Below are 24,748 nucleotides of genomic sequence, written 5' to 3'. Positions count from 1 at the left end.
GTTTATTTCATTTTATTTCATCTTTTTTTTTTCTTTCTTTTGTTTTTCATCTCTAGGCCTGACTAAGCTGCTGGTCAAGCATCTGCTTAGTAGATGTGGTGTAGCGTATATGGATTTGTCCCAACGCAGTGACGCCTCCATGAGCTACTGATACTGATACTGATGTGAAACTGTTTCATATTTTGGTGCATTGTGGTACAAATGTTTCATTCGGAATAAACTCCCCTTATTCCCAATATACTAAAGTTACCTACCCTGCCTCAATATGCCTCACTTCAATCTGTTGGAAAAGGGCAGGGAGAAAAGTAGTCGCAATTTTGGTGTTCTGTTACCATAAGTTTATGACTGAAAACATGCACGAGTGAGTATTAATCTACATTTATTTCTTGCGTGTAACTTCTCATTCATGATTTATCCTGTTATGCCGGATTTGTCTGTTTTGTTGTTGTTGTTTTCGTTGTGGCCGACTTGCAATACATGTGTACCACTGATGTTTGAGTCGACCGTTCATCCATAAACGCCATACTTGCCATGCCACTGATGTTTGAGTCGATCGTTTATATATTTTAAAGATAATCACACGTGGGTGAAGAGTGAAAAGAAGTACTTGCCGAATAAACCCACACTTTAGTCTGAGACTTGTCCTCTTTATTCCTAAAACGGGTTCCCCATAAGTGACGTATATGTAGTCGACTATTAGTGACTTGTAACGGGTGCTCAGAGTCGATTAGCGTCAGTCGCCATTTGTATGAAGCTGGGAAACATTTATTTCAGTAGTGAGGTTCACCAGCCGTCAAACGGAAGGAAACAAAAACTAATGTATCTTATGCTTGAACACAACATAAGCTGTTTTCTTGTTCTAGTTGTTGCTTTGCTGTTTGCGTACATGTTTATTAATATTATGTTAAATTCTGAATAACGATGTATTCAAAACCGACCAGAAGGAAGATAGGAAGACAAAAGGACAATGAGTGAAGGTAACTGTTCATTATTTATATTGTAAAGTTTGATTGAATAGACAAACACTCAGAATTTGTACTTTAATGAAGACAGATAAGTGCTCCATGTCAGCAAAAAATAATACACAGTTACAATGAATATAATTATATACATGATTTGTATGAATGATAGACCACTGGAGAGTTCCATGGCCATCTTGAATCTTGTGCATTTAACTTTTACTCAAAATCATGAGGGATGCCAAAGGCAATGGACACAGACAAAAGCAGCAAACATACGCTGTCCTTCATTTCTTCTATTGGTAGCCTCCATTGCTACTACCAAACTCAGTACATTGATTTGCCATAGTATGTTACTCATTTTGACCCTAAGTTAATGTAATCATACCAGTGGCATTGTATCTGCATACATAATGATTGATATAGGTGTTGTGACTTCTGTGTATTTTAAAAACAGTTGTTGTTGTTGTTTTTTGTTTGTTTGTTTTTTTGTTTGTTGTTGTTTTTTTAAGAGAGAGACAGACAATAGTCACAGTGTTTTACATGGATTTGACAAACTTTTTTTTTCTTTTTTGTTCAGGAAGGCCTTTGAAAACTGGATGGGGGATGTAATTCCTCAAATGGTTCAACTGTCACTGAAGCAGACAGAGGCCCTTTTTGAACAGTTTGTACTGAATTGTTCTCGAGAGCAGAGGTACTTTCTGGAGAAACAATTCAGTTTACTTTTAAAACAAGATTTTCTGACACTGCCAGAAGTGATTGTTGAGCACATCCTGGGGTATTTGGATATCCCAAATATTTTAAATCTTTGTTTGGTGAGTACACATGTCTTCCATTACTAATTCTATAATGTGATAATTTATTAAAACTTATACATCATGGTTCAGTGATAATGTTAGACAAATTTGATGGTAAGGTTTAGATCAATAACAGATTATGTGAAAGCAATAACTGAAAATTTTGCAGAAAACTATCAAATAAAGTGTGATTTACACACACACACACACACACACACACACAATGTTTTTGTGTGTGATATGTGAATGGTTGTATTTGTTATACAGTTTCTCTTACAACAACTAACAGTGATTTTGCATTGTGTAATGATATTTGACTGCCACTTGGTGGGGAAACACTCTCACTCAAGCAAAGAGAAACTCCCCACAGCTTGGCAGGGACCTCTTTTTTGTTATGAATATGTCTCTTAAAAAGCAACACATGAGCAGATAACTGAAAAGTTAGAAACTAGAATTTTGATAAAAGAATATAGTCTTAACATTTTCTTGAAATCTGCAAGAGGAAACAATGCCTGACACAGGTTGTTGTGGTTATTAACATGGGGTAATAATCCACAGGGGACTAAAAGGAACTATGGAGAGTAAACCCCAAGATTAAAACCTGGGTCGATGTGCCATCCACCTGTTGTCTTGAATGTAAAATGTTTGTTAAAGCCTGAATTGTAAGGCAGAGTTAGCAGGGTCAGACTTAGTTGAATGCTGTGTGTGCATATGTGTGGTGTGTTTGTTCTTTTGTTAAACATCTATCCACAATTATAATTTTAGATGAAAATCCATCCCTTTACCCACTCCATCACATGCCTCATGTCATCACTACTTTCCTTATTCCTTTCCCCTCCATCTTCATTATAAAAGACACACACACACACACACACACACACACACACATATATATATATATATATATATATATATATATATATATATATATGTATGTATGTATGAGTCATTATTTGCTTCTGGTAACTAAAATCGGGACCAGCTGTTCGTTCGTTTTACTGATACCTGTCTTGAAAGAACACATGTGCTTATGATGTAACCAGTGTTTAATTACATATACTTAACCGTGACCCAATGGTGCAGACTCTGGCAGGGGTCTGGATTCCTGTCCTGTCTAAACTACTAGTCCGCTATGCGGAGAAATCGAAAGAAGCTGCAGCAAATAGCCTCCCTTGGTGGTTACCTCCCTTGTGTTACTGGAAGCAGCATCCTCTTTTCCAGCAGCCATTACAGAGTGACACCAATGAATCAGTAATTACTTAAATTTTGATGAAATTGAAATTATTATTGGATTGCCTGTTGAGATAGACTGTGACAAGTATACATTAGCATATCTGACCCAGTCATTGCTGTATCTTGTGTTTAGGAACGCCCTGATTTTTGTGACTCTGTAACACAGTTACACTTCTTTCAGAACATTTTCTTGCTGGTAGCTGTGGGATGAAAAATGTATCATTAACATGCTGTATACTTTCTGCAAGTCCTTTAGAAAGAATGCAAAATGCTAGAAAGGGTAACTATGATTTTTGAAGTAAATAAATAGGGTATGTGCTTGAGGTGAAACTGTGTTACGCATGACACAAACACAAAGAAAAGCAAAAGAAACACAGGAAGATTATATCCACAGGTCATTTATTCCAAGTCATATACATAAATTCAAAGCAAGGCCTCCCTCTATTCATACCCGACATTTCAAAGCTGTTAAAAGGAAAAAAAGAAAAGTTTAAGATTTCCTAATTGTACCATTATCCCCAAGGTAACATACTAGCCAGAAATATGTTACTTATGTATCACACTCTCAAGAAAAGGTTTGCATTCACTCAGTTTACAAAGGAAAAAAATGTAGTGTGCTTTGTTAAATGGAGACAAGGATCTTTGGGAATCATCACACTTGCACACACACACACACACACACACACACACACACACACACACACACACACACATTCATACAGAGGAAAATGAAAGTAGATTTAGGCATATGGATTGAGTCCCTTGTACAGAAAGATTAAATCATTCATGGACACATAAGACAATGGGTATTACTATTAGGGGGGTTGGGGGGGGGGGGCGGGGGGAGTCCATGTCCAAAGCATCAATGCAGGTGGCATCTTGCGGAGTGATCATGAAGGTCTGGCTTCCTTCAGGCAAGACAAAGTATCTTCCCATTTTTTGCAAGAGCTCCACCTACACTTCGCAGTTCTGTGTTCCATGAATCTGAGAAATATTAAATAAAAATCAAGAGAAACCGTACACACAGATTGCATCATTTTTAACATATATTTCATTTTTCACAGCTTAGTGTTAACTATTCAAGCATACAGATATATGTTCTGTGACCAGTAAAGCAAAATCTTAGTTGAAAAGTTTAATAAAAGGAAGATCAAAGTTTCATATTCATACATGAAACAAAGTTAAGTGTCATGTGTACTACAGGTGATGAAAAAAAATTTTTGCACACCTAATACAATTTTTACACTGAAATTTAAATACTTTAATTTTCTTTCAAAAATCACTGAAGTAGTTAGTGTTTACTAGTAAACTGATGCAACAAAGCAGAAATGACAAACTATTGTACACATTTCCAGCGTTTCCTTCAACACAAACCTGGAAGCACTAAGCTGTGTGTGACACAATGGTGTCTGATTTTGTGTAGTGCAGTTACCTATAAAAATTTTAATACACAGACCGATTTTCTAACAATTATGGAATAAGCACTTTCAATAAGCAGTAAATCAAAAAGAATATACTTAAAAATGAATAAATCAAGCTTCTAAACATCTGAAAACAAATACCTGTGCTACACATGACACAAAGTGGTATTGGTCATAGCTGTCCCGATTCAGTTCACTTTCGATTACTTTTTTTTCAAAAACATGGACAAGTCTGCCAATATTTCACATTAAAGAAGTAAAGAATAATGATCAAGAAACATTTTTTTATTTACCTTAGGTGCCGATGTTTGCCATGAACTGATGAAATACATGGATTTTATGAGAGAGGTGGCATCAAAACTTTGAAGCAAAACTGTGTTAGTCAATAAAGAAAGTGTGACACAACATCATCTTCTCTTCTTCTTTTTTTCTTTTCTTTTTTCTTTTTCTTTTTTTTTTTCTTTTTTTAAAGCTTTTCTCACTTCCTGTTTGGGAATTTCCGTCTGAAGCATCACTAGTTTATGCAGTTTGGTAGCTAAATATAGTAGGTGTTCCCCAAAGTAGACTTCCGTCAAATGTTGTTGATTTCTGGATTTCAAATTTGAAGTGCTACCTGCGTTATGCTTGCGACACGGAAATTTAAACACAGCATTTGTGAAACATTTGAGCTGTTTTAGACAATTTCATGCTCTTATGTCCATTATTCCAATAGATTACATACATTAACCATGCCATCTTCAGCAATGCAGAAGATTGGGAGCTACACATAACGCAGTTATGGCGTCGATTTTGCGTCCAACAGTAACTAAAACTAAACATGATGCACTTGTGCAGGATAATGCTTAGAAATAAGTTTTCTTATGGTAAGATAATAGAATTTCTTGTTTAAACTTAACTCAAGCTTTGTAACAAGCTGGTACTGGAGACCATGTTTCCCAGTCCCGTTTTCAGTCGCCATTTTTTGGCTGATTTTCGTCATTTGAGCAACATTGCTTAACATCTAGATGTCCATGCATGTTTTTCTTGATAGTGTCATTTCTTTAATGTTATTGGAAACATTTTATTTTTATTTTTCAAAGCCTGAATGTCAAGAGAAAACACATATGAAGTGGGTGTACCCCAACAGTGATCAGTACCAAATAATGACTCATATATATATATATATATATATATATGTGTGTGTGTGTGTGATTTTTTTTTTTTTTTTTTTTAAGAAAAGAAAAAAATATATATATGATAAAACAAAACCAGTGAACTGATAAAAATGCAGCAGAGAGCCAGTGGGCCAATAGTATTTTTTTGTGTGTGTTCATGTGTGCATGCATGTAATGTATACATGTGTGTGTGTGTGTGTGTGTGTGCAGGTGTGTCAGTCCTGGAACACAAAGTTGAAGGCCATGGACAGGCTGTGGAACTCCAGGTGTCAGCAGCAGTCTGTCCTCCCCTACACTCATCGTTCCCAGTCGGCCAGGACCAGCTTTGAATATTGCATGCAGTCCCGCCGCGTTCTGCATCTGATAAAGACCGACCAGGCCTTCAGTTTGAAGTACCTGCTAGTCGTGGGTTTGCCTGGGAGCAAAGCTGTGGGTCCTTGGGCTTCTTACACTCATAGTGTTGAACTTGCCCCTCATGTCGTGGAATATAGTCACCATCATCAGATGATTGTCACTGGTAAAGTATATATAAAGTACACGTGTAATAATTATCAATCAAGTTACATTCACTGAAAAACTTATATGCATCCATTATCAATCAAGTTACATACATGGAACTACTTATATACATCCACTTACAACAAAAATTTATTATTGATGAAATCATGTCAAACTGCACACAACTCTGTCAGTAAAGATATATGTTTAGATTATCTCTCTTTTATTTTTAAGATAAAATAATAGGAATAATGAAAGAACAATGGGCGGCTAGGAGAATAAATGATTAAACAACAATGAGTGGTAACTCTGTCTGTTTACAAGGTACACAACTTCGAAGTCAGTGCAGCTTATGCTTCCAATTCAGTTAGCACACGGGTAAATAAAACGTACACTGGAACAAACCCAGACACTTCTGCAAAAAAAGGAAGCTCTCATCTTATCCTTATACTGACCATTTGACATGTGCAAACAGCAGCAATGACAGAAGAAATGTGCAAACACAAATTTGCTTTTATTCAAGGCTGGCATAACTTTTTAATATGCTACACAGAATATATGGACAATACAGAATAAACACATGGTTGCCTCAATAGATTTTGACAAAAGAACCTTGTAAATGTCATTGCTGCCATGTATGTCAGTTGATGGTTGTGTACCTAATAATAATGGAGAGAATTACAACTCTTTGTTTGTGCAATAGAAATTGTAGATGACTGCTGAGTCTATCGAAATTACAAATGGTGAAAGTTTATAAAACTGGATTATAAAACAATACTCACTGTTGTAAAAACTTGAGGTTGCTAAACAAGACCCACTTAAAAAATAAAATAAAAATAAAAAAGAAAGAAAAAACCAGCAACAAAAACTGTAGGTTGGAAAAGAAGATATATCCAGTTAACACAGTCCCTGAAGAAAGACCTAAGGTCTGAAATGTGGAACACCTTTTATCAAAAGTGAGACTTGTTTTACAACCCACAATTTTTGTTGTTGTTGTTGTTTTGTTGGGGTTTTTTTATATTCTTTTGATAAACTTTTTTCATTTGCTTAGATTTCTTTAGTTTAAAAATGGGGTAGTGTTGCTGTGCAACGACTAGTGTTACGGAGTGGCCCATTGTGTTGCAGGGTGACATACAATACACTTCAATGCAGTACAATGCAATACAGCACAACACAAAAACAACACAATGCAGTGCAATACAGTGCAGTACATTCAACACAATATAGCTTAACACAACACAAAAACAACACAATGCAATACAATATAGAACAGTACATACAACACAATGCAGCTTAACACAGCACAACAAAATACTGTATTGCAGGCTGCAAACGCAATCGTCACCTGACAGCCATGCGCGCCAGGAGTTGCCAACCACTGTGGTTGACAGAACATTTCACACCCACCTGTCTCCTCTTCAGCTCCGACCTGCTGTTGGCCGGCAACCAATTTGGGCAGGTGAGAGTGCTGACCCTGACGGGCGACACCTTGGAGGAGGGCTTTCAGTGTGGCCCCAGTTCTGTGACGGCTCTGGACGTCCACCCTGGCGGTCACTTCATGATTGTGGCCACCACGGACGGAGACCTGCACCTGGTGGATGACAACTTGGACGTCTTTAACGTGGGCAGCATCGTCTCCATTCAGAGTCATGATGTGGAGAACTACTCTGTCTCGGATCTTGTGCCCACAAAAGTGTTTTTCTTGCCAGACGGTGGTTTGAAAAAGGACCAAGTTGCTGTCTGTGTGTGCACAGGACATTGGATATGTGCGGCCGTGCTTAGCGCCACAGGACACGTGCTGCAGAAAGATGTTCACGTATTCCCCGTCAGCGCCTTCTCTTTCTGCCGGAGCAGCGCACAGCCCAATGTGGTGTACGCAGCCTCGTGCAAACATGCCCAGCGTGCGAGGACGTTCACGAAGCATACTTTCAAGGTCAGCTCAAAGGGCATGGTTTCGCAACAAGTTAGGGAGAGAGTGATCAGTAAAAGTGACCAGACTTCAGTGTTTGATGTTGACAAGGAAAACTTCCTCCTCCTGGCGGCTGGCAGAAAGCTAGGTGTGGCCGCCATTGATCATTATGTTTACGTGTTCAACCTGGCTTGTGGCACCATCATGTACAAGGATATAACCTTATTACACAAGTAAGGCGGCTTTATTTTGTTATTGTTATCTTTGGTAAATTTAAAAGCCAAAACTCTTGTTTCAAGTGTTAAGTAAAACTTTATTGGTTTTTTTTTGGGGGGTTTGTTGTTGTTTTTTTTATATATTTCAGATGATAAGAACTTGAACAAGGTAAACGGAAAATGTAAATTATTTTTCTGTTCATATGTTGAGATCTCTGAATTTGTATGGATCTGTATATGAGTTTATGACTATAAATTTAAATAAACAAATCTTTCTGTTTGACACTCTGGTTTAGTGATGATGGTGAGTGTAACCGTTTTAATTTAATGGTATCAGTTTATGTTCTTCAGCATCTGTGCTGTTAGGTACGTTATACAGTATATAACTCATAAATGCATGTGCGTTTCTGTTTCTGTAACTTTTATTTTATCTGTGTTATTCTATTAATTTTAAATCTGACACAAACCTTACTAATTACATACCCATTTGTTTGAGTCTTTGACACACCAGACGTTTTGTTTGTTGTTGCCTGTGAAAAACTCATTTGAAGTGGATGATGGACAAGTTATTATAACATGCCGAATTGGAGAAAAAGAAACTGTATTGTCAACAACTTTGATTTTATTGACATGCGGTGCTGTGCTTTGTGTGGCAGGCTGAGCGTGAAGATACTGGCCTTGTGGAAGGAGACGGGTCGTGTCCATGTGGTCAGCACTGAGTGGCTGGACGGGCTGTCCCCTCAGTCCATGCAGGGTGAAGACCCTGTGATGCTGTTCACGGTGCCCAGCGTGGTGGGCACCATGGGCCATCAGGGCATCGCTTCACTCTTCTGGTCTCCATCGCTGTTGAAGGGCATGGAACACCGTCCCCGAGCAAAGGACGCAGCATCATGGAACTGCACACAGCTCCAGTGCTGGTGGTGACGGTAGATCTGATGACAGCCAAGTTGTTTCTCCAGGCAGCACAGAAATGGAAGATGATGATGATGACAACGATGATGCCCATGACCACACAGGAATGAGAGATGATGGAGAACACCACGACACTGATCCTTTGCTACAGTACAGGACCAGTCAGTCTCTGGGAGTCTGGAGAAACGCTGCCCTCTTTCAGCAGAAAATGAAAGATGTGAAGTCAGGGTCTGCTGACCTACCCGGCCTGTTGCCACCACCATGATCAGGTGTGTAACTCTAGTCGTTACTGTCACCAGGTGTTTAACACTAACAGTGACCAGGTGTGTAAGTTTCTGCATAGTACAGCTCCAGTGCTTCATGTCATCTGGTCAGTCAGATTTTGGAGCAAACAAGTCTCCACTGTCCAGACTGAGTGGCAAGCAGAATGAACACTTCTCTTGCCCTCTGCCACCCATCCCCAGTGGCAGGAAGAGCTGTAGGAAGTGTCATGGGTGCAGCGCTCGCAGCAGGAGACACCTGGACGTCCAGCTGCGGCAGACCCCCAACTGGTGTAAAAAGTGTGGGGTTGCCCTCTGTGACAAACTCTGCCAACCCAACAAGACCATCACCTGCTTCCAGTTGTACCACTCAGTGTAGAACTACACTGACTACTACTAGTACTAGGAAGACAGTATTTGAGGACTGAAGTATCTGGTGTGCCAGTGTGCTCTTTTTTTTTCCAGTCACTTTGTAACTGTTTGTGTTAACCTTCGCTGGCTGTCGCTTTTGACTACACATGGAAGCTCATGTGGGTCGTCCACGACCCATACCGCTGTCGCTTTTGACTACACATGGAAGCTCATGTGGGTCGTCCACGACCCATACCTTTTAGAGACAAAAACCTGTATATTCCTCCAAAGCTTGTGTGGGTCATGCACGACCCATACTTTGTAAAGAGACAAAAACCTGTATATTCCTCCAAAGCTTATAACAAAATATAGAAGAGGAAAACATATCGTAACAACTGATTACACACACATGCGCTCGCACACGCACACACAGACTCACACAAACACATACACTCAGAAGAAACACATGCTCATGCACTCACACACACGCACATACACACACACACACACACACACACACACACACACACACACACAACTGATCACACACACAAAACGCATAACACCACATGCACATACATACAAACCCTACTTATGCACACAGAGATAGATAGAGAGAGAGAGACTGAGACAGAAAGAGAGAGAGAGAGAGAGAAATGACTCATAGCATCCTGTACACGCACAATCAAAGATATTCAGTCACACAGGTACAAGCTGTTAGAGAAAGGGATGGAAGGGAGTTATAGCTGAAGACAGGCGAAAGGGACGGGGCGGGGTGGGGGGTAGTGGGAGAGTAGTGGGGTAGTGAGGCTATTGAAAGTAAAATTTCTTTATTTTCCTTCACTAATTGCAAATTAAACCTTCTGAAATCACTATTAAAAAGGTATGGGTCGTGCATGACCCACATGAGCTTTCGAGAGGTGACCACATTTTTTTCCTCTTTAAAAAGCCTGGGTCATACACGACCCACACAAGCGTCTGTGTGTAGTTAAAATGCCACCTTTTAATTACTCATTAACTAATTAACGAATTTTTTTCACTTTTTGCCAAAAGTTTGCCTTTTAGGTGTAGGAAGCATTTCTGAAATTTCGTAGAAAAATATTAAGAATTGGCTGAGATATTTGCGTTTTTGTACCCTTCTGGATCATGTACGGGGATGTTCAGTTGATCTGAACTTGAGACTTTTACTTTTAATTCAAGAGGAGCATGTTTTGATCATTGGTGGAATTTTACCATGATTACCATATAAGTGGCCACTCATAACTGGCCACTTCAAGCCCGGTGTGTAAGGTTTTACCAGTTTTGGTCAGTGTATTTGAAATGTGTGCTTTTCCTTTTTCCCAGTGCCCAAATGATTCTTTGTATATTCTGATGTGCTGGGCACCGTGAACAGCAGCACAGGGTCTTCACCCTGCATGGACTGAGGGGAAGAGCCCGTCCAGCCACCCAGTGCTGACCACAGGCACACAGACACGACCCGTCTCCTTCCACAAGGCCAGTCTCTTCACTGTCTCTGTCTCCGTGCCACACAAAGCACAGCACCACATGTCAATAATATCAAAGTTGTTGACAATAATGTAATGTGGAGAACAGATCTGAGCACATCACTCCTCTTTTGCAACATCTCCACTGGCTCCCTGTCTCACACCGAATAAAGTACAAGATCAGCACTCTATGCTACAAATGTATTCACAAATCAGCCCCTTCCTATCTCTGTGGCTGCCTTCACCTCTACACTCCATCTCGCTCACTACGATCAGCTTCGGATCCACTCCACTTACGCATACCCAGATTCAAACTCTCGACTGTTGGCCGCCGTTCTTTCTCTGTCTCTGGACCTTGCAATTGGAATGAACTTCCTCTTTCACTTCGTCAAGTCTCCACACTCAGCTCTTTCAAGTCTGGCCTTGAAACCCACCTCTTCCCAAAATAGCCTCCCTTCCCTGCCTCTTCCTTGTCTTTAATTTCTCCAGTTGTAGAGTTATGCGTGCGTGAGAATGACTGGTGCGAAAGCGCTTAGATTTGTTTATGCACAAGATTCAGTGCTATATAAGTACCATCATTATTATTATTATTATTATTTGGAGTAGGCAGCAAAGTTGAAGTTAAGAATATTGCAAAATGTTGTGGGTTTTTTCCTGTATGAAATGATTGCCGATCTACCTCCGTTCATGTTCCTATTCCTAAGAAAGAAAAAAAAGTCAGTCATGGAGTTTCAAGCTTTAGATTTTGTTTATGAAAATAATGGAAATGTGATATTATGATCTTTTCATGCTATAATAAATAATATGTATATAGCTTTCGTTTTTTTTCATGAAGATATTTTATCATCTGCCAGTGTAAATAGGTGAATGCTGTTAACAGACCCAGTCAAATAAAGAAACTGTGTGTGGAAATGCTTTGAGAAATTGTTGCTTTGAATGTGTAACATCACTTTAATGAATATATGAGTTTGTATGATAGTATTGTTGGTTGATACAGTCAAATAAAGAGACTTCTTGTGTACATGCATTGAGAAATTGTTTCTTTGAATGCATGACATTAAGGTAAAGAAAAAAGGCTTACTGTTTTAATGCCAGAAACTAGAAAATATAGAAAGGTTGAAAACACAACAGTCACACAAAACAGAAACATGGAGCAAGAAACTTTTTTTTTCTTTTTTTGTTGGCACAGAATTTCCAGAATCAGGACAAAGGCAGCCAATGAAAAAGCACCTTGCAAGATCCACTAAGGTTTTTGTCAGACAGATTACTTTATTGTACTCGTGAAGATACAAGGAAAATTGGCATGTGGGCGACAAGACAGCATGAGATAGTTCGGTTTCAGCATTTTACATTCATAGACATGTAAATGTATTCCAATACGCGCACGCATGTACAGGAACCCACTCACGCCCCCACCTCCACCTCCTTACAAACACACGCACTCACACACACATACACAGATATAAACAAACACACACAGCACAAACACGCACGTGCACACACACCCATGCATGCATACACACATACACAAACACGCACATTAACACGCGTGCACGCATGTATATCTGCATGCCTAAATGTAAAAGTACATATATTCATAAGCAGAAACCCAGGATACAACATACAACTGGTTGTATATACACTGGCTTACTGAAGTATACATGCTGGCTTTAAACAAGAAAACAGACAGAGCCATACGCAGACACATAAAGAGACAAACAGACAGACAGGCACAGACAAACGTGCACACACAGAGGCAGGCAGACATGTAGAGGCACAGGCAAAGAGAGATATTACGGCATATGTTGTCGCCGCAGTTATTGTCGCTCTCCGGCACGTAATGTCGCCGGCGACAATATTATATGCAAGGAGGATGTTAATTGCTGATTTGTCACCTCCTCAGTTAACTGCTGAATTGTTGCTATTCAGCATGTCAGAGAACCGTTAAAATGTCGGAGGTTGACGACTTATCAGTGGATTGGCGATATTTCAGTTGGTTTGGTGACATTTCAGCTATTACTTAGTAACCTATGATTTGTTGTCGTCATTTCCTGACTTAACACTTTGTTTTGCTTTGTGGGGCGTGTGGGAGGAGGGAGGTTATTTCATGTATTTGCAGGGTAGCAAAGCTCGAAAGCATGTCTATGTTCCCCAAGGTCTATATTCCCCCAGGTTTATATTCCCACAGGTCAGTCACGGTCAGTGACCAATGGTGGATGTTCGACCTCGACAAATTAATGAGATTCTTTCCAAACATCGACCAGCAAAGAAGCGTCAGATGTCCTGGACCTATGTGACAAAAGAAGGGAGCTGAAGAAGAGGAAGAATGAGGTAGATGGGGCCAAACAGAACAGAGTTCTCAGATCAAGAAAAGCATGAAAAGAGCAGATTAGGGATGGATCGAGGAGCAGTACCAAGACATCGAAGACAGCTTGAACAACAACAATAAGCGTTCAAACTTGTGAAAGATCTGACAAGCACCAAACAAGGCCACTGTTCCACAATTATCCAAGACAAAGCAGGGAACGGCCTGACCATGACAGAAGAGCAGAATATCCCCCCAAAAGCACTTGCCTTACACTTAATACATACAATTAACCCATTTCTTTCTTAGGAAATCATTGTGACAAATTACATGTACTTTAAAACCATCATCAAAACTGAATCTCATACAGCGGCCGCGAAACAATGTGTGTGTGGCGCGGGAGGGGTGTGTGTGTGTGTGGGGGGGGGGGGGGGCGTCGTGTGTGGTGTTCACAGTGAAGTGTATTTATTGCGCCGTGTCTGCAGGATGCACACAACGAATATGTTTGTGAAAAAGTTTGTGTATAGGAGGGAAGGTGGGGGGGGGGGGGGAGTAAAAGTCGGACATTTGTTGGGGAAAATGCAGTGATTTGGGGGCGTGTGTGTAATGCGGGGACGTTCCGTATTGCCCACATTTTCAAAGTGACCCAAACTTCAAGTTGCCCAAAATTCATATGAGGTTTAGTAATGATGCAAAGAGCATATAATTATTACGTAATTTTGAAAATGCACTCTCTAACTTCACAATACCACATTAAATACACATAAATAGAATACCTGTCTGAACTTATCTGTTGGACTATATCACAGACTAATGTCTACATTGACATGTACTGACGTCTACACTCAAGAAGCTTGATTATTGGCTGTTTGAAGTGATTTATGAATATTTTTAATCTGAAAGTGATGTGTCTCGAATGCAGTCAATTAAACACAATAAAATGGAAAAACAATTAATGTACGTGATATACAGTCGCACCATTCATTGCCGGGAAACTCTATGCCAGCATCACCATCTGTCTGCCTGTTTATCCATCTCTCTCTCTCTTTCTTTCTCTCTCTCTTTCTCTGTACTTTTTCCCAGGATGAACTGAAACTGAATACCATTCATTGTTTGTTCTGTGTGGACTGATTTGCGGATCAGTGAATTTCTTCAAGACTGTTTCCAAGGAATCTTCTCCGATCAAACAACAAGCAGAGAAATTGTCAAGTATCAAATCAGTTTTATTTTCCATGTGATCAAAGGGAGAAACAATCTACTCAGACATAATCTAGTAAAATGTCACGTCCATGAACAGAATAATATTATGTGATGCTGTTCAAGTATCATAATACCCCTTCCCGTGCCACCCCCCTGTCGCCTGGTTTTGAACTGTGGTCCATGGCCAAAGTTTATTAAAACATTCTCGTTCGCTCGTTAGTTCTCTCTTTCAACTCACCTCACTCTTTCTTGACTAAAATCCACACCAGTCCAGTGATATATTCAACTCTGTAAAAAAACACACACCAAAAAACACAACAACAACAGTAAACAGTAAAAACAACAAATGAATACATATGTATGTTTCTCCATCCCTCCCTCACCTCCTCTGTCTCGGTCCACACACACACACACACACACTGCACACACACACGCCGGCGGACACACAGAGACACAGACACACACACACACACACACGGACACACAGAGACGGTCACACACACACACACACACACACACACACACACACACACACACACACATACAGTGAGAGAGAGAGGGATGAGGGAGTGATGTACTGAGATAGATTTTTGTTTATTTGCTCATGTGTGCGCGTCTTTTTAAGCCGCACTGTTTATTAGATAGATCAAGTTCCGTGCATGTTAAGACGATATCCTAAAGACTGAACAGAGTTTTTGATCTTGATGAAGAATTAGACAGAGAGACAGGGGAGGGACGGAAATAACTCAGTGGCAATACTGGCACTACAGGAGTAAAGCTGCATTGAAAATATAAGCAGTGACTTAAACACACACATAATGAATTTCTCTTGTTGAGATGATAAAGTACTCTGTAATCTGTAATATATTTATGGAGAGAAAGAGAGCCGGAGAGAGAGAGAGAGAAACAAATAAGTACATAGATATCTCTCAGTCGCCATTCGTCCCTCCCTCTCTCTCTCTCTCTCTCTCTCCACACACACACACACACACACACACACACTCTCTCTCTCTCTCTCTCTCTCTCTCTCTCTCTCTCCCTCGCCCCCCACCTCATATCCACCCCTTTCCTACTCTCCGTATAAATTTGGTTCCCGAAAAAAGCCTTTTTTTCTGTTAAATCAGTCAACTGAAATCACAAGTTTTCGTTATCATTAAGAAGAGCTTTTGTTTTTTTTTTTTTTTTTCCAATGATGAAATATTAAGTGTGTGTGTGTGTGTGTGTGTGTGTGTGTGTGTGCGTGTGATACCAGTATACGCCCTTTAACTTAAATCAGTGCATTCAATGGGTGTCGATACGAAACTGTTTCGTTATTTTGGTGCATTGTGGTATAAATGTTTCATTAAGAATTAACTCCCCTTAATCAAAGTTACCGACCCTACCTCAAATATGCCTCACGTGAATCTGGTAGAAAAGGGCAGGGAAAGTCAGCAGTCGCAATTTTGGTGTTCTCTAACCATTAGTTTATGACTGAAAACATGGACGAGTGAGTTTTTCTCTACATTTATTTCTGGCGTGTAACTTCTTATTCATGATTTGTCCAGATGTGTCGGATTTGTCTTTTTTGTTTGTTTGTTTGTTTTTGGGTTTTTTTGTTTGTTCTTTTCGTTATGGCTTACTTGCCATGCCACTGATGTTTGAGTCGACCGTTTTATAATAAGGTAATCACACGTGGGTGAAGAGTGAAAAGTAGTACGTGCCGATTAATCCCACATATTTTCTTAAGCTCTTTAGTCTGAGACTTGTCCACTTTATTCCTTAAACGAGTTCCCCAAAAAGTGACAAAAATATTGTCATTTGTGACTGGTCACGGGTGCTCAAGCTCAGTGTCCATCAGCGTCAGTTATTGCCAATTGTATGAAACTAGAAAAGATTTAATGATTTATTTCAGTATTTAACTGCATTTTCATAAGGTTCACCAGCCGTCAAACTGAAGGAAACAAAAACTAATGTATCTTATGCTTGAACACAAGCTGTTTTCTTGTTCAAGTTGTTGCTTTGTTGTTTGTGTACATGTTTATTATGTTGAATTCTGAACAAAGGCATTCAAACCGACCTATGAGTGACAGAATAAATTCAATAATCCAAATGATGATTATGGTCACTAATGAGGAAGAAAGAAGAAGACCAGAAGGAAGATCGGAAGACATAAGGACAGTTATCATGAGTGAAGGACACTGTGCTTTATTTATGTTGAAAAGGTTGATTGAAAAGACAAACACACATAATTTGTACTTTTAATGCAGACAGTTGTAAAGTGCTCAATGTCAGCAAAAATAAAACAAAGTCACAATGATTATATACATAATTTATATGAATAATACTTGATAGACCACTGGAGAGTTTCATGGCCATCTTGGATCATGTACTTGTGCATCTAACTTTTGCTCAAAATCAGGAGCAATGCTAAATAAAATCAACACAGACAAAAGTTAAGCAGCAAACATGTGCTGTCCTCTATTTCTTCAGTTGATAGCCTCCTTTGCTGCAACCAAACACAGTATATTGATGTGCTATCATATGTTACTCATTTTGCCCCTAAATTAGTGTAATCATACCAGTAACATTGTATCTGCATGCATAATAATTAATATGTGTGTTGTGATTTGTGTGTTTTTTGTTGTTGTTTTTAATTTTAAAAAATTACAAACAGTTGTGTGTTTGTTTGTTTTTTTCAATAGACAATAAATACTAAAATAGTGTTTTACATGGATTTAGCTAAACTCGTTTTTCATTTTTGTTCAGGATAGCCTTTGAAAACTGGATGGGGGATGTAATGCCTCAGATGATTCAACTGTCTCTGAAGCAGACAGAGACCCTGTTTGAGCAGTTTGTGCTGAATTGCTCACGAGACCAGAAACGCTTTTTGGAGAAACAGATCAGTCTGTTTTTAAGACGAGACTTCTTCACACTGCCAGATTTGGTTGTGGAGCACATCCTAGGATATTTGAATATCCCAACTCTTTTGAATCTTCGTTTGGTAAGTTCATATGTCTTCCATTACCAGCTCAACATTGTGATCATTTATTGAAAGTTATACATCACAGTTCAGAGATAATGTTAGGCAAATTTGATGGTAAGGTTTAGAAACAGATGCTGTAATTTGTGTAAAAGGAAGAAAATTCTGCAAACACTATCACAGTCAGTGTAGTGTATGTTTTTATGTGTATGTATACATGATGTGTGTGCATGATTGTATTTGTCACACTGTTCCTTTAACAGCAAGCAACAATAGTTTTGCACTGTGTGATGATCTTTGACAGCCACCTGATGGGAAACACTCTCACTCAAGCAAATAGAAAGTCCCCGCAGCTTGATAGAGACCTTTTTTTTTGTTTTTGTTATGAATAATTATTTCTCTTAAAAAGCACCACCATAAGCAGATAACCGAAGTTAGAAACAAGAATTTTGATAAAAGAATATAGTCTTTAACATTTTCTTGAGAAACCTGCAAGTGGAAACAATGCCTGACATGGGTTGTTGGGGCTAGTATACCTAGCATTGGGTGTTAATCCACAGGGGACTAAAAGGATTTCTAGAGAGTAAATCCCAAGATTAAAAACTGGACAACACCTCACTAGTCTAGGGTCAGTGTGCCATCCACATGTTTTGAATGTGAAATGTTTGTTGAAGCCTGAATGGTAAGGCAGTTACTGTTAGAGTTAGCAGGGTCAGACTTAGTTGAATGCGATGTGTAGTGTGTTTGTTAGTTCTTCTGCTAAACATCTACAGTTGTGATCTTAGATGAAAATCCACCCCTTTCCCAACCTGACCGATACCTCATGTCATCACTCCTTTCCCTATTCCTCTCTCCTCAATTTGCATTTTAAAAGACACACACACACACACACACACACACACACATACACACACACACACACACACACACACACACACACACATACATATATATATATATATATATAATAAAATAAACTAGTAAACTGTTTGTGTGTAGTATGCATGTGTGCATGCATTCATTTGTGTGTGTGTGTGTGTGTGTGTGTGCAGGTGTGTCAGTCCTGGGACAGGAGGTTGAGGGCCATGGGCAGGATGTGGAACTCCAGATGTCAGCAGCAGTCTGTCCTCCCCTACACTCGTCCCTCCCAGTCGGCCAAGTCCAGCTTCGAGCATTTCATGCGGTCCCGCCGTGTTCTCCATCTGCTGAAGGCCAACAAGGCCTTGAGCATGGTTTACCGGCCAGTCTTCTTATGGTGGCCTGGGAGCAAGATTATGTGTTCTGGGGCTTCTTTCCATGAGGATTCTTTCCATTATAGACTTGTTCCTCACATTGTGGAGTACAGTCACCATCATCAGATGATTGTCACAGGTAAAGTATATATGATAATAAAGTATACAAATATAATGATTATCAGTCAAGCTACATACACAGAAAAACTTGTATACATCCATTATCAATCAAGCTACATGTAAAAACTTATATTCCTCCACCAACAAAAATTGATTATTGATGAAATTGTGTCAAACTGCAGACAACTCTAACAGGAAGAATATATGTTTAAATTATCTCTTTTATTTTTAAGATATAATAATAGGAATAATGAAAGAACAATGAGGCTAGGAGAATAAATGATTAAACAATGAGTGGAAACTCTATGTACAAGGTACACAACTTATGCTTCCAATTCAGCTAGCACACGGGTAAATAAAAGGTACACTGGAACAAACACATGGTTGCTTTGATGGTTTTTGACAAAAGCACCTTGCTGCTGTGTGCACATGTCAAAAGATGGTTGTGTTCCTTGTAATCATGGAGAGAGTTACCGCTCTTTATTGTTCATCACATTGTGTCATAGAAATAGTAGATGACTTCTGAGTGTACCAAAACTGCAAATGGAGAAAGTTTATAAAACTGTAATTTATGAACAAAACTCACTGTTGTAAAAACTTTAGGTTGCAAAACAAGACCCTCTTTAAAAAACAATAAATCTGTAGGTTGGAAAACAAGACATCCAAATAACACAGTCCCTGAAGACAGACCTATGCCAAATGGTCTGAAATGTTGGAGGACGGCTTTTATCAAAAGAGTATCTGTTGGAAAAAAAAGTTGTTGCTTTTCAACCTAAAATAGTTGTTTTTTATTGTTGTTTTTTTTTCAGTAAACTTTCTTCATTTGCATAGACCTGTCTTTGGTTTAAAAATGGATTGTTGTTTCTATGCAAAGACTGGTGTTACAGAGTGGCCCATTTGAAATTGTATTATATTTACAGGGTGACATACAGTACACTTCAATGCAGTACAATGCGATACAGAATAACACAAAAGCAACACAATGCAGTGCAATGCAGTACAGTACATACAACACAGTACAGCTTAACACAACACAAAAACAGTGCAGTAATGTATAGTACAGTACGTACAACACATTACTGTAATTAGTGTAAATACAACTTAACAAAACGGTACAGTGCAATACAGCACAGCATGAAACACCACAGTGCAGTACAGTGCAGTACAGTACAGTACAGTACAGTACATAGAACACAATACAGCTTATCACAACACAATACAAAGTAGCACAATACAAGACAATACAATACTGTATTGCAGGCTGCAAATCCAATGTCCACCTGATGGCCATGCACGCCAGAAGCAACCTCCCGCTGTGGGTGTCAAAAGACTTCATGCCCACCTGTCTACTCTTCAGCTCCGACCTGCTGTTGGCTGGCAACCATTTTGGGCAGGTGAGAGTGCTGACCCTGACGGGCGAAGCCTTGCACAAGGACTTTCAGTGCGGACCCTGTTCAGTGACTGCCCTGGACGTCCACCCTGATGGTCACTTCATGATTGTGGCCACCACGGACGGAGACCTGCACCTGGTGGATGACAGCTTGGATGTCTTTAACATGGGCAGCATCGTCTCCATACAGATTGATGACGTGGAGAACTACTCTGTCTCGGATCTTGTGCCCACAAAAGTGTTTTTCTTGCCGGACGGTGGTTTGAAAAAGGACCAAGTTGCTGTCTGTGTGTGCACGGGCCATTGGATATGTGCGGCCGTGCTTAGCTCCACTGGACGCTTGCTGCAGAAAGATGTTCACATATTCCCCATCAGTGCTTTCTCTTTCTGCCGGAGCAGTGCACAGCCCAATGTCGTGTACACATCCTCGGGCAAATATGTCCAGCATGGGAGGACGTTCACGGAACATACTTTCAAGGTCAGCTCAAAGGGCGTGGTTTCGCAACAAGTTCAGGAGAGGGTGATTAGTGAAAGTTGGAGTTTATTTAGTAATGTTGACAAGGAAAACATCCTTCTCCTGGCGGCTGGCGAAAAGCTGGGTGTGGCTGCCATTGATAACAGTGTTTACGTGTTCAACTTGGCTTGTGGCACTGTCATGTACAAGAATAAAACCTTCTTACATGGGTAAGGTGGCTATGCTTTGTGATTGTTGTCTTTGGCAAATTTAAAAGCTAAAACTCTTATTTCAAGTTAAAAGTTCTTTGTTTATTTCAGATAATAAGAACTTGAACAAGGTAAATATGTCTGAATTAATATGGTTGATCTACAAATTTGAATAAAGAAATCTTGTAAACAGGAGATGTTGATTATTATTCTGTTCATATGTTGAGATCTTTGAATGTGTACGGATCTATAAATTCAGATAAACAAATCATTCTCTTTGATACTCTGATTTAGTGATGATGGTGAGTGTAACCGTTACATATTTTGATTTACTGGTATCATCAGTTTACGTTCTTCAGCATCAGTGATGTTAGGTATATTATATAGTATATTACCTATATGTGCATGTGTGTTTTTGTTTCAGTAACCTGTATTTTATCTGTGTTATTCTGTTGATTTTAAATCTGACACAGACTTTACTTACCCATTTGTTTGACACGCCAGACATTTTGTTTGTTGTTGCCTGTGAAATAGTCATTTGAAGTGGATGATTGACAAGTTATTATTGGAGAAAAAGAGGTTGGATTGTCTACAACTTTGACGTTATTGACATGCAGCACTGTGCTTTGTGTGGCAGGCAGACAGTGAAGAGACTGGCTTTGAACAAGGAGACGGGTCGTGTCTGTGTGGTCAGCACTGAGTGGCTGGACGGGCTGTCCCCTCAGTCCATGCAGGGTGAAGACCCTGTGATGCTGTTCACGGTGCCCAGCGTGCTGGGCACTGTGGGCCATCAGGGCATTGCTTCACTCTTCTGGTCTCCATCGCTGTTGAAGGCATGGAACATCGTCCCCGAGCAAAGGACGCAGCATCATGGAACTGCACACAGCTCCAGTGCTGGTGGTGATGGTAGATCTGACGACAGCCATGCCTTCATTCTAGGCAGCAAGGAAATGGAAGATGATGATGATGACGATGACGATGATGCCCATGACCACACAGGAATGAGAGATGATGGAGAACACCACAGCACTGATCCTTTGCTGCAGTACAGGACCAGTCAGTCTCTGGGAGTCTGGAGAAATGCTGCCCTCTTTCAGCAGAAAATGAAAGATGTGAAGTCAGGGTCTGCTGACCTATCCGGCCTGTGGCTACCACCTTGAAGAGGTGTGTAACAGGCCGCCACTGTAACCAGGTGTTTAACTCTGGCCAGCCCTGTGTTAACAGTGCTAAGTTTGCTTAGTGTTAATCATTCCATCATCTTCCTCATGGTGCTTTGTTATTGCAGAAACAGTGCAGTGTTTTATAGTGTATGTTCACTCTTCTTGTTTCTTGCAAATGAAAAAAATAGTGTTAAAGGACATACTTTTCCTCTTTCCCGGTGCTCAGGTGATTCTTTAACAATCAGAGAGACATGTATGTTATTCTGATATGCAAGAGGCTACTCATCATGAGCAACTGCTTTTTGCTAATGAAGACAAGAAACATTTACGAGTTTCCAAATGTAGGAATCATTCTCTTTAACTGGCAGCCTCTAATCCAGTAGAAGCAAGCACTGATGAAGTGACTTGACTTCAGTTCACAGAGTGACAGAGCTGTCAGAATTGTGGTGTTATGTGTTTTAATTAGATCTGGAATCTTGTGTGGAGAAGCACTCTTTACAGTGAATTCAGCCAGGAGGTAGTCAGGTGTGTCCAAACATGTATTCTCGATCCATAGCAACTTCCATAGCAACACACACACACACACACACACACACACACACATATATATATATATTGATGATGGAGTCTCCCGTCAGACCGATGGATGAGTAGGCAGGCAAGCTTATCTGTCGGTGTGTGTCCTCATATGGGAGAAGAGGCTGATTCCGGATGCGCAGCACTTCCCACAGGTGTTGCAAGGGAAAACGTCTCCAGAAGTTGAGCCCTGCTTCCTTCGCTCACGCTTCTCCTTAATGGCCAGTGTTCTCTTGTTTCCAAACGTCTTTATGCCATTAGAGCACAGCATCCTCCAGTGAGAGTGGTCAAGGACATCAGTTTCCCAGGAAGCGATGTCTATGTCACAGGCTTTGAGGATTGTGTTCAAGGTGTCCTTGAAGCGTTGCAGGGTCTTCCAATCTAGTATATATATATACATAAATAGATTGATTTCCCTTGGCTGACTTAGGTGAACTCGATAGCTCAGTGGTATTACTCATTTTCCTACAAGAATCACTTGCTGCTTCCCTGCATTGCTGACTTCCTGTTTGGAGGAGACTGTTGGTTGCTGAGCACTGTACAGTTTTACACTTGTTGACCCAGTCCCTTTGTGGGCAAGTGTAATTTTTAGGTGTTGATTATGAGAATAAGACACATTACCAGCCGCCGTGGCGAAGTGGTTAGCGTCGCGGACTGACAGCTGGGAGGACGCGGGTTCGAATCCCAGCGGAGGTGGGTTTTTTGGCCCGTGGCTGGCTCCTACCCAGAGTTGAGTGTGTTGTGGGCTTAAATGGGGAGACTGGGACCACACAGTCGAGTGTCATCCATTTCAAGGATGCGTCTTTGGGTGTGTTGCTCAAATTACTTGACCAACACTGCATGTGTCTGTATCTCTCGGGCCTGGTTAATGCCGGGATATCATTATGACAGGAAGCGTAGAGTGCAGCCTTGTCATGCAGTCCCAAACCAAAATGGACCTCCATAGCATCATCGTCATCGTCATCCTCCTCCTCCATCATCATCAGTATAGACAAAACAGTCTCAGAGTCTGTGGCCTTTCATGCCCTGCTCTCATGGTGACTTCAGTTTCGATGCCCCTCCACTTCTGTGCTTGGGGTGAGTCCTGTCAATGTCTTCAGTGTCGGCAGATTCATGGGGGGCTGTTGTTTGAGGGACGTGGTGGCGGTCTCCACTCTGGGAGGGATGCTTACTCAGTCTGGCTCCGCGACAAAGCTAGTATTATCGTTAGTTGGGGGCTTAGTAGGTGGTGTCATAAGTACGTTAAATCAGAACAGGCACCACTAAACACCACCAAAGTGACTCGGCAGCATTGCAGGGTCTCCTCTGGTGTGTGGCCTCCTGGCGACCAAACATCGATGGTTCCCTGCGGACTGCCGACGCTGGAAATGTGACGGACGAACCCGGGTGTGGCCGTGTATGGGGGAATCAAAATGAGCGGCGTGGGAGTAATGCCACTGAAACGGTGCAGATGATGGGGCAGCAAAAAAAAAGAAAAAAAAGAAAAAAAAAAGAATAAGACACATTTGTGATACTCAGTGTATATTACACACACACACACACACACACACACACACACACACACACACACACACACACACACACACATGATAATAAACCCAGACCTTGTTGACATTACCACTTACATTGTTATTATTCCCAGTCCCAGTGCTTCCACTAATCAAGGTCAATGAAGTTTCAGATTTATTACGCAGTTATCACCTTGAGGTTCTGGGTGACTGTCCTGCTGTGAAATGGTGCAGTGGCTATGGGCACTTTAAGTTTTGAATTGTCATGTAAAATGTGTGTGTTTCTCTGATTATTTTTGTCATACACACGTGTGTGAGTCTGTGTGTACACGTGTGTGTGTGTGTGCGGGCGCTAGCTCTTGTGATTGATAAGAAGATAGAAAGATGTTGTGCATTGTAAGCCCATTCTCAACTGGTGAAACCATAAGATTAAGAAAAAAAA

General features: G+C 40.4%; 2 protein-coding genes across 2 annotated transcripts; both read left to right on the top strand.

The window, feature by feature from the left end:
• The first annotated feature begins 263 nt into the window (after nt 1-263).
• On the top strand, nt 264-8,228 carry LOC143297405 (uncharacterized). The gene is made up of 4 exons (XM_076609743.1): nt 264-361; nt 1,540-1,774; nt 5,775-6,081; nt 7,388-8,228. The coding sequence occupies exons 1-4, from the start codon at nt 342-344 to the stop codon at nt 8,206-8,208; spliced, it is 1,383 nt and encodes a 460-aa protein (XP_076465858.1). The 5' UTR covers nt 264-341; the 3' UTR covers nt 8,209-8,228.
• A 7,841-nt stretch (nt 8,229-16,069) lies between these two features.
• On the top strand, nt 16,070-24,385 carry LOC143297311 (uncharacterized). Its single transcript, XM_076609590.1, has 5 exons — nt 16,070-16,184; nt 17,444-17,678; nt 18,710-19,028; nt 20,270-21,083; nt 21,700-24,385. Exons 1-5 carry the CDS (start codon nt 16,165-16,167, stop codon nt 22,220-22,222), a joined length of 1,911 nt encoding a protein of 636 aa, XP_076465705.1. The 5' UTR covers nt 16,070-16,164; the 3' UTR covers nt 22,223-24,385.
• The last annotated feature ends 363 nt before the right edge of the window (nt 24,386-24,748 follow it).

Source organism: Babylonia areolata, chromosome 22 (genome assembly GCF_041734735.1).
Source record: "Babylonia areolata isolate BAREFJ2019XMU chromosome 22, ASM4173473v1, whole genome shotgun sequence".
Classification (NCBI taxonomy): Eukaryota; Metazoa; Mollusca; class Gastropoda; order Neogastropoda; family Buccinidae; genus Babylonia; species Babylonia areolata.
This window is presented reverse-complemented; position numbering and strand designations above follow the sequence as displayed.

Coding starts and splice junctions, on each gene's coding strand:
- LOC143297405 (XM_076609743.1), top strand. CDS start 342: ATGACTGAAAACATGCACGA. Junction 1,775..5,774: donor ATATTTTAAATCTTTGTTTG/GTGAGTACACAT, acceptor GTGTGTGTGCAG/GTGTGTCAGTCCTGGAACAC. Junction 6,082..7,387: donor TCATCAGATGATTGTCACTG/GTAAAGTATATA, acceptor ACTGTATTGCAG/GCTGCAAACGCAATCGTCAC.
- LOC143297311 (XM_076609590.1), top strand. CDS start 16,165: ATGACTGAAAACATGGACGA. Junction 16,185..17,443: donor ATGACTGAAAACATGGACGA/GTGAGTTTTTCT, acceptor ATTTTTGTTCAG/GATAGCCTTTGAAAACTGGA. Junction 21,084..21,699: donor AATAAAACCTTCTTACATGG/GTAAGGTGGCTA, acceptor TTTGTGTGGCAG/GCAGACAGTGAAGAGACTGG.